Source organism: Ursus arctos, unplaced genomic scaffold (assembly GCF_023065955.2).
Source record: "Ursus arctos isolate Adak ecotype North America unplaced genomic scaffold, UrsArc2.0 scaffold_14, whole genome shotgun sequence".
Taxonomy (NCBI): domain Eukaryota; kingdom Metazoa; phylum Chordata; class Mammalia; order Carnivora; family Ursidae; genus Ursus; species Ursus arctos.
Genome location: NW_026622808.1, coordinates 9,907,465 through 9,920,622, shown reverse-complemented (window position 1 = coordinate 9,920,622; position 13,158 = coordinate 9,907,465). Strand labels below are relative to the sequence as shown.

The 13,158-nt window shown below is 58.8% G+C and overlaps 2 protein-coding genes across 7 annotated transcripts; both read left to right on the top strand.

The window, feature by feature from the left end:
• Positions 1–2,869: 2,869 nt before the first annotated feature.
• TNFSF12 (TNF superfamily member 12) lies at positions 2,870–9,549 on the top strand. Of its 5 annotated transcripts, none has more exons than XM_026520904.4 (7): positions 2,870–3,082; positions 3,244–3,291; positions 3,843–3,918; positions 4,607–4,660; positions 4,751–4,786; positions 8,969–9,093; positions 9,265–9,549. In XM_026520904.4, exons 1-7 carry the CDS (start codon positions 2,924–2,926, stop codon positions 9,514–9,516), a joined length of 750 nt encoding a protein of 249 aa, XP_026376689.1. In that variant the 5' UTR covers positions 2,870–2,923; the 3' UTR covers positions 9,517–9,549. The 5 variants fall into 5 exon arrangements, with proteins under 5 accessions (XP_026376689.1, XP_044247737.1, XP_044247738.1 ...); XM_044391802.3 differs by having other exon boundaries at positions 9,229–9,549; XM_044391803.3 differs by having other exon boundaries at positions 3,241–3,291; positions 4,610–4,660; positions 9,229–9,549.
• Positions 9,550–9,558: 9 nt separating this feature from the next.
• Positions 9,559–13,142, top strand: TNFSF13 (TNF superfamily member 13). Of its 2 annotated transcripts, XM_026520900.4 has the most exons (6): positions 9,559–11,399; positions 11,752–11,830; positions 11,964–12,011; positions 12,156–12,274; positions 12,489–12,627; positions 12,830–13,142. In XM_026520900.4, the coding sequence occupies exons 1-6, from the start codon at positions 11,142–11,144 to the stop codon at positions 12,937–12,939; spliced, it is 753 nt and encodes a 250-aa protein (XP_026376685.1). In that variant the 5' UTR covers positions 9,559–11,141; the 3' UTR covers positions 12,940–13,142. The 2 variants fall into 2 exon arrangements, with proteins under 2 accessions (XP_026376685.1, XP_057167338.1); XM_057311355.1 differs by lacking the exon at positions 11,964–12,011.
• The last annotated feature ends 16 nt before the right edge of the window (positions 13,143–13,158 follow it).

Genomic DNA, 13,158 nt, shown 5'->3' with positions numbered 1-13,158 from the left:
AGAAAGAGAGCACAAGAAGGGGGAGCAGCAGGCTCCCCGCTGAGCAAAGAGCCCGACGTGGGGCTCGACGTGGGGCTCGACCCCAGGACCCCGGGATCATGACCCAAGCCAAAGGCAGACGCTTAACCAACGGAGCCACCGAGGTGCCCCGATTTCTATATAATTTTAGTAATCTCTACACCCAGTGCGGAGGCTCAAACTCAGAACCCCAAGATCGAAAGTTTCCTGCTCCACCAGCAGAGCCAGCCGGGTGCCCCTGCATTGTCCCTTTTCCACGTCCTTTGTGTGCACCCCAATAACCCCGACCATAGCCATGAAGCACAGAGTAACACGGAGACACTTGTGTGTGAGAAGGAAAGTCACAAGTTTGAAGTACAATGAAATGAAATCACTGCCATCAAGTTACATAGATCCCCAAAATGTTCAGAACTCCCTCGGGGCTTTCCATCAAAGTGTCTCGGGCTTCTTCCTTTTCTCCCTGTTCCAAATGTCGTCCACCAGAATCCCAAATGAAGTACTTGTCTGTTCAGTCATTCCAGAAATATTTATTGAGTGCTCCCCGTTTGCCAGACATTGTGCTAGGCACCAAGGACAAACAGAAGAGAAGACATATGTGGTCCCTGTCCCCTTGGAGCTTTTAGCTTAGTCACCCAACAGATGTGTACTGAACATCCATTAACATCAAGTCACTGCAGGGTGACAGCTGAAGCCACCGGCCGGGGACACTTACATCTCTGTGAACATGACTGTCCCTGTCTTCATTGGTGTAACGAGTATTCCAAGAGACGTTCGCCCAGGAAGATGAATGTTGCAAATTAACTTGACTGCTTATTCCGGGAACTTCCTGAAAGACCCATCAGCACTTGAATGGAAAACGTCAGCTGACTCTTGGGCCCGACCAGCTCTGTCCATAGGCCTGTAGAGTGTGCGACTGTTCATCTCAGGGTCGTGAGTTCAAGTCCCACGTTGGTTAGAGATTGTATTAAAAAACCGAAAAACCCCACAATCAATCAGGGGTGCCTGGCTGGCTCAGTGGGTAGAACATGGAACCTTTGATCTCCACGGATCATGAGTAAAAGCTTCATATTGGGCATAGAGATTACTTTAAAAAATCAGCTGATTTTCAATAGAAATATCTATCAACTTGGGGCGCCTGGGTAGCGCAGTCGTTAAGCATCTGCCTTCGACTCAGGGCGTGATCCCGGCGTTCCGGGATCGAGTCCCACATCGGGCTCCTCCGCTGGGAGCCTGCTTCTTCCTCTCCCACTCCCCTGCTGTGTTCCCTCTCTCGCTGGCTGTCTCTCTCTGTCGAATAAATAAATAAAATCTTAAAAAAAACATCTATCAACTCACAGTTTACACCTTAAGACTGAGCCCCTCACTTCACTCTGTAAATTCTACATGAATCCACCCAAACCCTTACCTACCCTAATCAATTCCCGCTCTTACCCCAGCTTGGAAAGACCCGCTCTAACAACATCTCAATAAATTTCGTGGGTTTGCCCGTCTCCCTATAAGGCGTCGTCAGACCTTTGAGGGACAAGCAATAAACTCTGCTTTGTCTTATCAACAGCTGGTTCTAGTGATATTTGGAGAACCAGCATTTGACAAGGTGCGGGGAACACAGTGAATAAGATCCTCATGGAATTTACATTTCAGACACAGACAATAAGCAGAAACCAGGAAATAGATAATGTTATACTTTATGATGTCGATGGGGAGAGAGTAGCCAGATCTGTCATTACAAATTGTGACAGTTGAGAAAGAGAGGACACCGGAAGGGACGACGTGGGCAGCTCGGACCCTCATGAGGAAAGATGGTCTGGAAAACTCCCGAAATGACTAACTGGGGGAGAGGGTGGTCTGAGTGTGCCAAGTAAGGAGAATAAAGATGTTGAGACCCTGAGGCAGGGAGGGGGTTCAGCTGATTCCAGAACACGAAGGAAACCAACAAGACCAGAATGCAGGGAAAGTAAGACTGAGCAGAGCCCCAGGGCAGAAGCCTTTCCAGAAGCTTCCTTAGTTAGAACCACTGCTTCACCCAAGCTAATTATTACTCTTGCAACAGGACTTTTCACTGCAAACGTGCATTAGTGAACCTTACAGGTTAAATGCATTTTTGAGGGTCTTACTGTTCACCTAAGTGTTTTCATGGCAGAAGGGGTCCAGCTTTGACCAATTTCATGCATCGGGCTCTTGGAGTTCCCGTTGAACTCACTTAAGCCCCATGCTTAGCGGAAGCGGCCCATGTGTTTCCAGAGAGAGGCATTAGGGGAACCCGCTAACTGGGGGCGGGGGCGGAGGCTGGCACGAGGGCGGGCCAGAAGCTAGCTCTCTCTACCGCAGGACGCCGCCGAAGTTTTCATCAACTCCCCACTGATCTGCCGAAAGAAGTGAGCACATGACCCGTGTGAATGATGTCCTCAGGCTCTTTTCCAGTTTCGTGCACGGAAGTATTGTCCTTCGGTGCAGCCGATAAAATCCAAACGGCTCTCGGCCTTCACCCCACTGCAGGGTCATCCCAGTCCCGGGCCCGAAATCCACAGTCGGGCCGAACGCAGGACTGGTCCCGTCGGAGGCGCGGGGGTCCCGCCGCCTCCCCCCGCCTCCACCGCACCCGGGCCTGGGTGGAGTCCCCGCGCGCTGCGCCCCCGCTCCCGCTCCCCCGCCGGCCCTCCGCGCCCGGGGCCCCTCCCGCGAACCCCGGCCCCGCGGGCCTCCTCCCGGGGTCGGCGCGGTGCACGCGCTCGGCCGCCCGCGGCTCAGCGCCCCCGCCGCGTCCGGCTTCCTGTGCGCTCCCCTCCCGGGCGCGTCCCTCGCCCCTCCCTCTCGGCCGCCCGCTCCGCCCGCCGGCTCCCCCGCCCCCGCCCCCGCGGGTCCCGGGCCGGGGGGGGCGGCGAGGCAGGCACAGCCCCCCGCCCCCATGGCCGCCCGTCGGAGCCAGAGGCGGAGGGGGCGCCGGGGGGAGCCGGGCACCGCCCTGCTGGCCCCGCTCGCGCTGGGCCTGGGCCTGGCGCTGGCCTGCCTCGGCCTCCTGCTGGCCGCGGTCAGCCTGGGGAGCCGGGCATCGCCGCCCGCCCAGGTGAGGCCCCTGCGGCGCAGCCCTCCCGGGGCCGGCGGGGCGCCGAGTCTGCGGAGCCGCGGACGGGGCCGGGTGGGCTGAGGGCACGGGGCCAGGAAGATGGGTGGAGGGTGAGATGTCAGGTGGAGGAGGACGGGGTGACGCTGCCTCCTTCCCAGCAGGAGCCTTCCCAGGGGGAGCTGGTGGCGGAGGAGGACCCGGACCTGCCGGTGAGTGGCCGTGGGTGCCGGGCGCGCGCTGCTGGGCGTGGGGAGTGCGCGCGAGCCGAGGGCGCAGGGTGTGCCCTGGCCGTGCCAACTGCGTGTGTGCGGGGGTGTGCACCGCCGTGCATGCGTATGTGGGACGGAGAGAGAGGGAGGGTGCCGGCTGTGTGGAAGGGGTTTGTGTCACCTGAGTCGGGAGTGTTTATTGGCTGTGGGTGAAGTGGGGGGTATGGGGTGGGGGGAGCTTGCCGTGGAAGAGGGATGCTGCTGGTGCGTGCAGGGTGTGTGCCCACTGTGCACGCCGACCGGGTGTGGGCGCGTGTGCACTGTGCCGAGTGCGCCGAAGGGTCTGTGCGGGTTTTGTGTGGCGGGGCGCTGGGGGGCGGGGTGGAGGCTGGGGCCTGACCCCAGGACCTGGCCTCCCCTTGGCCTCCCTAAGGCTTGTATGCCTGCTGCTGGCTGGTGCCTCTCCCGACGGGGGCCCCCTGTCGGTCTCAGTTTAGTCCCTGGTAGTCCCCGCAAGACCCCGGTTTAGCCCTACCCTTGATTCCCCGTAGGAACTGCATCCCCAGGCAGAGGAAAGCCAGGATCCTGGGCCTTTCCTGAAGCGGCTGGTTCGGCCTCGCAGAAACGGTGAGCATCCCTCAATCCGACCTTCGGGCATAATTGTAGTGGCCGGTCTGCCGTGGCTTCTGCGCTCATTATTGCTTTTGTTCACCGTAACAGCCCCACGGAGTGGGCAGAGCCAAAACCGTCATCCTCACTTACGGTGGGGATGGAGAAACTGAGGTATAGGTGGGGGGGTTCAGAGTCCGGCAGCTAATCACTTGAGCCGCAAACCTAGAATTCTGGCGCTCTCTCTCATAATCCCCTCCCATGTCATGGATCTGCTTCTCACTTGAGACCCTAGGCCAGATATGAAGGAGGGGATGGCCCAGGGTTAGGGGAACCCATGGGGTCCTGATGGAGACAAGGTGGGGGAGGAGGCGGAGGCCAGGGCCCCGGGAAGCAGAGAGACTTGTGAATGGGATGACCACGTGACCCTATGTCCAGGTTTGCACGGGGCTGTCCCCGCTGACTGTTACCTCCGTGAGATTTTTAAGAGCAACCCTTTTGCTCTTAGGAACAACCCAGTTTGGGTGATGAATGATGCAATCATTCTGCTTATGGGGGCGGTGTGGCCCGAGGCTCTGAGGCCAGGAGTCCGGACAAGAATAAGGATGCTGGGGCTCTGAGAGGGAGGCGCAGCTGGGGAGCGGCTCCTGGGCCCCCCAGAATAAGGGGGCGCTATATTCCCTGTCTGTCTTTCCCTGATTCTCAGCAGCCAAAGGCCGGAAGCCGCGGGCTCGCAGAGCTGTTGCTGCCCACTATGAAGGTTGGTGATGGGGGGGCCGTGCCCCGGGGAGACGGGTGGTGGAGGGGTGGGGCGGGGCGGGTCTCAACGGCCCTTTCCTGTGCCTTACAGTTCACCCACGACCGGGACAGGACGGAGCACAGGCTGGTGAGACCCCACTCCCACCTCTGAGCTCCCCCCTGACCCCCACAGCACTGACCTCCTAGAAAAGGGGGCCCTCAGAACCTTTCACTTTCCGCTGACCTCCCCCGCTTTCCGCCTGGGAACCCCAGAAGCCAGTTCAAGAAAATCCTCAGGGCTCTCTCAGCTCCCAAGCCTGGTCCCTGTCTGTGACCCAGGCGTGAGAACCCAGGCAGACTCCCCACACCCAACCACCAGCCTTCCGTCTTGTGCAAGAAACACATTTGATTCTTCCCTCTTCTTCCCCCACCCACGTAATCCGTGAGTCTTCACGCCTGACCATTTTTCTTAAAGTGTTTCTACTGTGCTCCTTTTCCATCCCTACCCCACCTCCCATCTCAGCACCATGACCTCAGAGCCTCAAACCCAGTCTCTAGCCTCTTCCCCATCCCAGCCCCCTGCCCCTCCTTACTCTGTGCCCCGCTAAGGCCTTCTGGACTCACTGTCATTATTCCATTGCTCCTTGGCCTGGCTGCAGCCTCTCCATGGGCTGCTCTCCACCCCTTTTCCCTGTACACTCTTACGCAGTCTCCAAACTTGGCCTGATGCCTCTCCCCACCAGTGTGCCTCTTCTGAATTTTGCACACACTGTGCCCTCACCTGGAATGCCCTTCCATGGGACAGGCCAGGAGACAAGACAGGAGGGTGGCTGGGCCTAGGGGGTCTGGCAGCTGAGATGGAGGCCAGTAGAGGGACTCGGTGTGTGGCTTGAAGATAGGGCTTGCTTATGGGTTGGCTGTGCAGGGGAAGGGAAGAAATCAAAAGTGACTTCCGGATTTTTCACTTGGGCATCCTTGGCAATAATGATGCCATTTATGGAGATGCGGTTTACCAGGGAAGAAATAGGTTGGGAGGTACGTAAATTAATAATGGAATTTCAGATCTCCTACTAAACAAGGGGACAAGTGATGATAAATGAGGGAGTGCCCCAGGTGGGTGGCTGGACATAGTTGGCTAGCCAAGGCTAGGTCAGGACGCCTATGGTCAGGAGCCATGGCCATACGGATGGTGTTTAGAGCTCTAGGGTTGAATGAGGCACGAGGGGGAAGAAGGGCCCCAGGAGTGAGGCCCGGGGGCTCTGAGACATCCAGAAGTGGCGCGGAAGAGGAGAACCCAGCGGAGACTGAGAACCAGCCCGACGGAAGGGAAGAAGGCCGGGGAGGAGGGTGTCCTGTGATCTGAGAGAAGACGCAGTCTCACCAATGAGGGTGTGGTTGTCTGTGCTGAATGCAGCTGAGAGGTCACATGATTTGACCATGGGGGTTTGGTAACCTTAAAAGTCAGCTGGTGACCTTGGCCAGGGTGGCTTCAGTGGTGCAGTTAGGATAGAAGCCAGTGTGGACGGGGTTAAGAGAAAATGGGAAAGAGGAATTGGAGATAGGGACAGCCCTTTCCAGAAGTTTCTCTGTGATGAGCAGAGCAATGGGCCAGTGGCTGGAGGGAGATGTGGATGGAGGAAAAATTCAGTCCTTCTGGGGATAAGCAGTACTGCAGGGATCTTAGCTAACATTGACCGAATGTCCCGTTCATCCAGACCTCCTAGCGGGTCCTAAAAGGAAGATATTCTGATCTGCTCCATTTTACAGAGGGAGGTTACTTAACCTGTCCGAGGTCATGACGATACTCAGTGGTGGGACCAGGATTCGAAGCTCGCTAGAGTGTGCTTGTGGACTGGACATGCCCAGCGCAGGGGTATGGGGGACCCGCAGGGCAGTGTCCAGAAAGGGGGCAAGGGGTGGGTTCCAGAACGAAGGGAGGGGACACATCGTCCCATCATCACAAGAGGGTCCGTGGAGAATGTGAGCACAGGTCAGTTTTTGGCTCTGGTCGGGGGAGGTGAGGGAGCCCTTGCCTGACGACTTCTAGGTCCTCTGGACAATGAGGAAGATGGGCAGGTGGGTCCAGGAGAGAGGGTACAAAACCCTTGCCTCGATGAGTACCGGAGCAAGAGGAGAGTAGCCAGGCAGTGAAGAATGTCCACGTGAGGCTGTGCTTGTGACACCGTGGGCCCAGGCACACCATGCCCTTTGGCCAACCGGCCTTTCCTGCAGCCGGCTCCAAAGTGGGGAATGTCCTGCCTCCTCTCCCCCTACTCTTCATGCCCCGGGGCCAGCCCTTCTCCCCTCCGGATGGACCATTTAGTTGAGTACTTACCCAGACATTCATTCCCCTCGCTGCCTGACAACCTGCTGTTGGTAAGGACCGGGCTCGGGGCCCGCAGGGAATGACACCCAGACCTATCCTCAGAAGATGACCGTCCAGGACAGGAGACAAGCATATAAATTTGGAAATTACAGTATGCCGCGACGAGAACAATAAGGAAAGTGGCATAGAGGAAGACAAACAACTTTACAGTGGAGTCAGGGACTCCTTCCCCCAGAAGGCGTGGGCCTTGAAGCAGGAACCGAAGGTGGACGAGGGGTCAAGGACGTTCCAGGTAGAAGGAACCACTTGTGCCAAAGCCCCGAGTTGGCCACGAGTAAGACAAGCAGCTCCGTGTGCTTGGAGGGCAGTGCTCGCGGACAGCGTGGGCCGGGAGCTTGGGGGAACACAGGGAGCCAGGCCACAAAGGGAGTCTGGAAGGCGTTCTGAGGTCAGAGCAAGAAGAGGCAGGCTCCCACCTGCGTTTTAGAAACCTCGCTGTGCAGTCATGTGTAGGGAATCAGCTGCAGCAGGAAGAAGGCGAACCGGGGGAGTCCGACCGGGAGGGAGGCTGGGAAGAACCCCCGCGGGAGTGGCAGGGGCCAGGCTGGGGAGGGAGACGGCCCAGCGACTGGGGTGGCAGAACCTGTAGGAACTGGAAGCTGGGGAATCACATGGGTGAGGATGAGGGAGGGCTGGGCAAGGCGGCTGCCCAGTGAGGCCCAGAAGAGCCGCCGGTGAATCCAGACAAAGCCAGATCTGTGGGCCCTGTTCGCCGCCTCCCTCTGGCCTCCCACCAGCGTTCTCTGGGTGCCGGCTCAGAGCAGGCCCGGCCCTGCGTGCCATGCCACGGTAGCGAGAAGGAGGCCGTGGTCGGACCCCACACTGGCACATAAATAAATAAGCCGGATGATCCCGTGCCCGGGACGGCTATGAAGGAAATGGGCTGGCATGGGGAAGAGACGACAGGTGGGGCTGGGACTGGCTGTTTGGACCTGGGGGGCCAGAGGAGGAAGGGCTGTCAGCTGAGTCGGGATCTGACGGAGGGAAGGGGCTCGCTGTGTGCAGGGGCGGGGGGTGGGGGAGGCAGGAAGATGGCAGGGGTCATGTGAGCTAGCCCCCTGTGTCATTGAGATTGGAGTGGAGAGAGAGACCGGGGTGGCCCGGGGAGGACCGGGGAAGCCACCTGAGGTCCTGCTCCGTCATTTTATATTCGTCTTCTTGGCCCTGACCTTAGCTCTCGGCTTTTTAATTTTTTGGCCCGGTTGTATTGAGCTAGACTTCACTGTACCGCACAATTCGCCCACTTAAAGTGGACAGTTGGGTGGTGTTTAGTCTTGGCCTGTTCACACAGCTGTGCAGCCGTCAGCACAGAAAGACACCGCGTACCCTTTAGGCAACACCCCTATTTCTCCCACCCACCCCCAGCTCTAAGCCTCCACCGATCTAGTTTCTGGCTCTGTGTATTTATTTATCTGGGAATTTCATGGAAATCCCATAACATGTGGTCCTTTGGGATGGACTTCTTTCACTTAGCGTAATGCTTTCGGTTCGTCCACAGGGCAGCATTTTTTAAGGGTCGAATAATATCCCATGGTGTGGCCATGCCGCCGTTTTCCTTACCCATTCATCGTGCGATGGACATTGGGTGCCCTTCTCTTATTTTTAATGTTCGTACTCCAAGCACTACATGATTCCAGTGTGGTACGTAGACGTTCTCGGAGTAAAGAGGCAAACAGCAGAGACACAAAATACCAAAGCCCCCAGCGCTTCTCCTTCCATCTGGCTCTTCTCCCCGGAAGTGGCCGGTGACGCCTTGCTTCTCACTGCTCTGGTCACAGACCCGTGTAAACGTCGCATGTCTTCACACACTTCTGTCACACCGCGGGCTCCCTGGGCCCGCGCCATCTCTGCCTCTTCTGGGTGAACGGGGACCCCCAGTCTTATGTCCTCAACGGGCCCCTGGGGAGGGTGAGAAAGTCCTGATCGCTGAACACCCCCCTTCAGGTGTGGACGGGACGGTGCGCGGCTGGGAGGAGGCCAAAATCAACAGCTCCAACCCCCTGCGCTATGACCGCCAGAGCGGGGAGTTTCTGGTCGTGCGCGCCGGGCTCTATTACCTGTACTGTCAGGTAAGCCCCACCTGGCCGCATGGTACAGCGGGGATGGGGGGGGAACGGGGGCGGGGGGGGGGGCGGGGGCGAACTAAAGCGGGGAGGGGAGCTGGGGGTCGCCAAGGCTGCTGGAAACGGAGCTGCGGCCGGCAGAGGCCTGGACTCCGCCGCCTCCCGCCCGGCCGGCAGGTGCACTTTGACGAGGGGAAGGCCGTCTACCTGAAGCTGGACTTGCTGGTGGATGACGCGCTGGCCCTGCGCTGCCTGGAGGAGTTCTCGGCCACTGCCGCCAGCGCCCTGGGGCCCCAGCTCCGCCTCTGCCAGGTGTCGGGCCTGCTGCCCCTGCGGCCAGGGTCGTCCCTGCGGATCCGCACTCTCCCCTGGGCCCATCTCAAGGCCGCCCCCTTCCTCACCTACTTTGGACTCTTCCAGGTTCACTGAGGGGCCCCAGTGGCGCCCCCCCCCCCCGCTCTCCCCCCCTCCTCTCCCCCTCCCCCACCCCGCCCCCTGCCCGCCCTCTGCAGGCCGCCTGGACTTGTTCACATTTGTTTCCTGGCCACATAGATAATCCCCTTCTCCTCTGACGCCCCCCCCACCTCACTAGCTCCCGAACCCCTGGTCTTTCGACGCCCCCATTTATCTCCTGACTCCCTGCCCTGGCCACAACCCCCAGGACACTGTGTCTGCTCTACTCTGGGTGAGGATGGGTCCCCAACGCCCCCCGTTCAGGCACTAATTGGGGCTGGACGCCAGGGAGCCCAGGACTAGGCCGGGAGCTCCCCACCACGAGGGCTAAGAGCAAGACAAGCTCCTTCCCTGATAATTCCCTGTGGATTTTTAAAAACAGATATTATTTTTATTATTATTGTGACAAAATGTTGATAAGTGGATATTAAAGAGAATAAACCACGGTCTCTCTCTTTACTGGGGCTCAGGGAACATTTCTCAGGGTAGCCGAGGGCTACGGGAAGGGGGTCTGGGCACCCAGGAGTGGGGACTAGCCTGCCTTTGACCCCTGAGGCACGAGCAAAGAGTGGAAAGGCAAAGTGCCAGGAAAAAAAAAAATCAGTCCTGTGCCCAAGGTCCAGCAGAAGCTGCCTCATTTACCTAGGAGGCGGGCTTCCTCCTGCGGGCAATCCCTGGCTGGGAGGAGCAAGGGCCCTTCCTCTTGGCAGCCCCGGGACGTTCTGCAGGTGCTAGCATGAGCCCTGGCTGGGATGCGGGGTGGGAGCAGGCCCGAAGGGGAGCTCGGGGTCAGGAAGCAAGATGCTGGGGCCCAGGAACATGGGAACCCAGGCCCCTGGGTCCAGGGGAAGGACTCCTACAGTGGTAGGGTGCTTGGGGCTGTCTTTCTCTCTCTGACCAGGGCCTTATGTAAGAGCCTTTCTCGGGAAACAGGAAGTCCTCCTTGCCAAGTTCAGCACAGGGAGTAGTGCAGGCCTTATTCCAACACACCCGGCCTGGCCTTAACCCCAGAACTCAGCCAGTTTCTTGCTTCCGCGACCCTGGTTCTCCTTCCTATCTACCCCTGCCCCTCCTTTTCCACCTTCAGTCATTTCCGAAGATCTCCCCCATGGCTGAGCCAGAGGGTCTTTACCCTCTCACCCCTGGACCCCCAAGGCTGCCCAGTTTGCCCCTCCATCCCTGCTCTTGGCACCATGCCCCAGAGCCAGCCACCCTTCCCTCCCCCACTTCTGGGGCCGTCCCAGGGTTCCTGTGCTCGGCCGCTCCTCCTGGGTGTCACTGGCAGTCCTGTCCTTCCTAGAGAGACTGACACCAAGTTCTCCTGAGGCTGGAGGAGGGGGTGTGTGTGTGTGTGTGTGTGTGTGTGTGTGTGTGTGTGTCCGTCCGGAGGGGGCATCTCGAGACAACACCGGCCCCACGGCGGGGTGCCAGGAGCGCCAACAGTGCCCCTTGCTGGCTCTCCTCCTCCCTTTTTTATTCTCAAGTTCCTTTTTATTCCTCCCTTGCGTAACGCTCTTCTTCCCTTCTGTACCCCCACCCTCCCCACCACCTCCCCGCCACCCCACTCCTGAGGCCACAGCCTCCGGCAGGGTCCCCAGCTCATGCCAGCCTCATCTCCTTCCTTGCTAGCCCCCAAAGGGCCCCCGGGAGACATGGGGGGCCCGGCCCGAGAGCCGGCACTCTCAGTCGCCCTCTGGTTGAGTTGGGGGGCAGCTCTGGGGGCCGTGGCTTGTGCCATGGCTCTGCTGACCCAGCAAACAGAGCTGCAAAATCTAAGGAGAGAGGTGGCTCGCCTGCAGAGGGCCGCAGGGCCCTCCGGGAAGGAGGAAGGGCATCCATGGCTGAGCGTCCGGGAGCAGGTGAGTGAGGGGAGAAGGGGGTGGGGGAGAAGAGGCTGGGTGCCAGGGCCATCTCGGGTGTCCTGGGTCTAGCCTCGCGGTCTGTGAAGTTTTGAGTAGGTGCAAGAGAGGGTCCCAGGTTTGGAGGTCAAGGGAGCAGCCGTTCTAGGACAGGAAATTGTTAAAGATTAATGCTTCTCATGCCTACCAGATCCTGGAGGACAGCCAGCACCAAGACTCAGGTCGCTAGGGAAAAGTGCATGAGTGATGTGAGGCGCTCCTGGGGCTGGGAGGCAGGTAAGGGGAGCTGGGAGGAAAAGCTGCTGGGAACCCTTGCTTCTTAGCCTAACCCTGACCCTCTTTCCACAAGCAGAGCCCCGATGCCCTGGAAGCCTGGGAGAATGGGGAGAGATCCCGGAGAAAGAGAGCTGCACTCACCCATAAACAGAAGAGTGAGGCCTTCGGGGTGCAGCAGGGGTGGGACGTGATCAAGCAGCAGGGGGATCTGGAGATCATTCCCCCGAGCCAGGGGGAGGGGGGAGGGGCCAGGTGGGCACTGCTTAGATCTCCTTCTTCTGTCCTCAGAGAAGCACTCCGTTCTGCACCTTGTCCCCATCAACATCACCTCCAAGGGTGAGCACTACTTTAGATAATGGCTCTGGGGGAGGGGCAAGATCAGGGAACTTCAGGGCTGGCACCTGGGCCCAAGAGAATCCTAGAGGTGAACAGTCTCTGAGAATGCCCGGAAGTCCTGATTGCCACAATCCTCACTTCCAGAGGACTCCGATGTGACGGAGCTGATGTGGCAACCAGCTCTGAAGCGTGGGAGAGGTTTGGAGGCGCAGGGATATGTTGTTCGAGTCTGGGACGCTGGAGTTTATCTGCTGTACAGCCAGGTAAACCCACACATACCCTAAGCCTCATCTGCGGGCTGAGAGGTCCGTTCTCCCAGGGCCTGGACGCCCTGGTACTGAGGGTTCATACCTCTGTTCGTACCAAACCTCAAAAACCCTCCTTCCTTCCCCGGCTCCCTCGTCCAGGCTCCGGAGGCCTCCCAGGCCTGAGCCATGCTTTCTCATTTCCTTCAGCTTCTCCTCCATTCCCTGTCAGGTCCTGTTCCATGATGTGACTTTCACCATGGGTCAGGTGGTGTCTCGGGAGGGCAAGGGAAGGCAGGAGACTCTCTTCCGATGTGTCCGAAGCATGCCCTCCAACCCGGACTGGGCCTACAACAGCTGCTACAGTGCTGGTGAGAGCCCCGTGGGCAGGGCAGGGCGGCTGCGAGAAGAGCAGGGTGTCTCTGACCCCGGGGGCCGGAAGCCTGGGTGGACAGGTAGATCTGGGGGTGCAGGCCAGGAAGCAGGAGGAAGGCTGAGCTGGAGCAGGGAGGGGAGGCACCAGAGTCTGCGGGACTGTGCTTCATGGAGCGTATCTTTTCTCCCGTTTCTCAGGTGTCTTCCACCTACACCAAGGGGATATTCTGAGTGTCACAATCCCCCGGGGAAGGGCGAAACTTAGCCTCTCTCCGCACGGAACCTTCCTGGGGTTTGTGAAACTGTGATTATGATATGGATGGTGGTTTTGAGCTCGGAAGACAAGGGTGGGTACATGCTGGAGACAGCCAAGAGCGCCTCTTCTGGGTTTGACTGGAACCCTGGGTTTGACGGCTCATCACTCTGCGCTCCTCCCTTTTCCGCCCCCCCATCCCCTAGACTTTGATGTCCTGGATATTAAAGAGGTGTAATATCTTGCTTTTGTCCCCCATCCAGCCCCACATTCT

Excerpts from the sequence above, each read along its gene's own strand:
- TNFSF12 (XM_044391801.3), top strand. The coding sequence starts at position 2,924 with ATGGCCGCCCGTCGGAGCCAGAGGCGGAGGGGGCGCCGGGGGGAGCCG. Across the intron at positions 4,787-8,968 it reads ACAGGACGGAGCACAGGCTG|GTGTGGACGGGACGGTGCGC; the intron begins GTGAGACCCCAC and ends ACCCCCCTTCAG. Across the intron at positions 9,094-9,228 it reads TCTATTACCTGTACTGTCAG|AGGCCTGGACTCCGCCGCCT; the intron begins GTAAGCCCCACC and ends TGCGGCCGGCAG.
- TNFSF13 (XM_026520900.4), top strand. The coding sequence starts at position 11,142 with ATGCCAGCCTCATCTCCTTCCTTGCTAGCCCCCAAAGGGCCCCCGGGA. Across the intron at positions 11,831-11,963 it reads ACTCACCCATAAACAGAAGA|AGAAGCACTCCGTTCTGCAC; the intron begins GTGAGGCCTTCG and ends TTCTGTCCTCAG. Across the intron at positions 12,628-12,829 it reads CAACAGCTGCTACAGTGCTG|GTGTCTTCCACCTACACCAA; the intron begins GTGAGAGCCCCG and ends CCCGTTTCTCAG.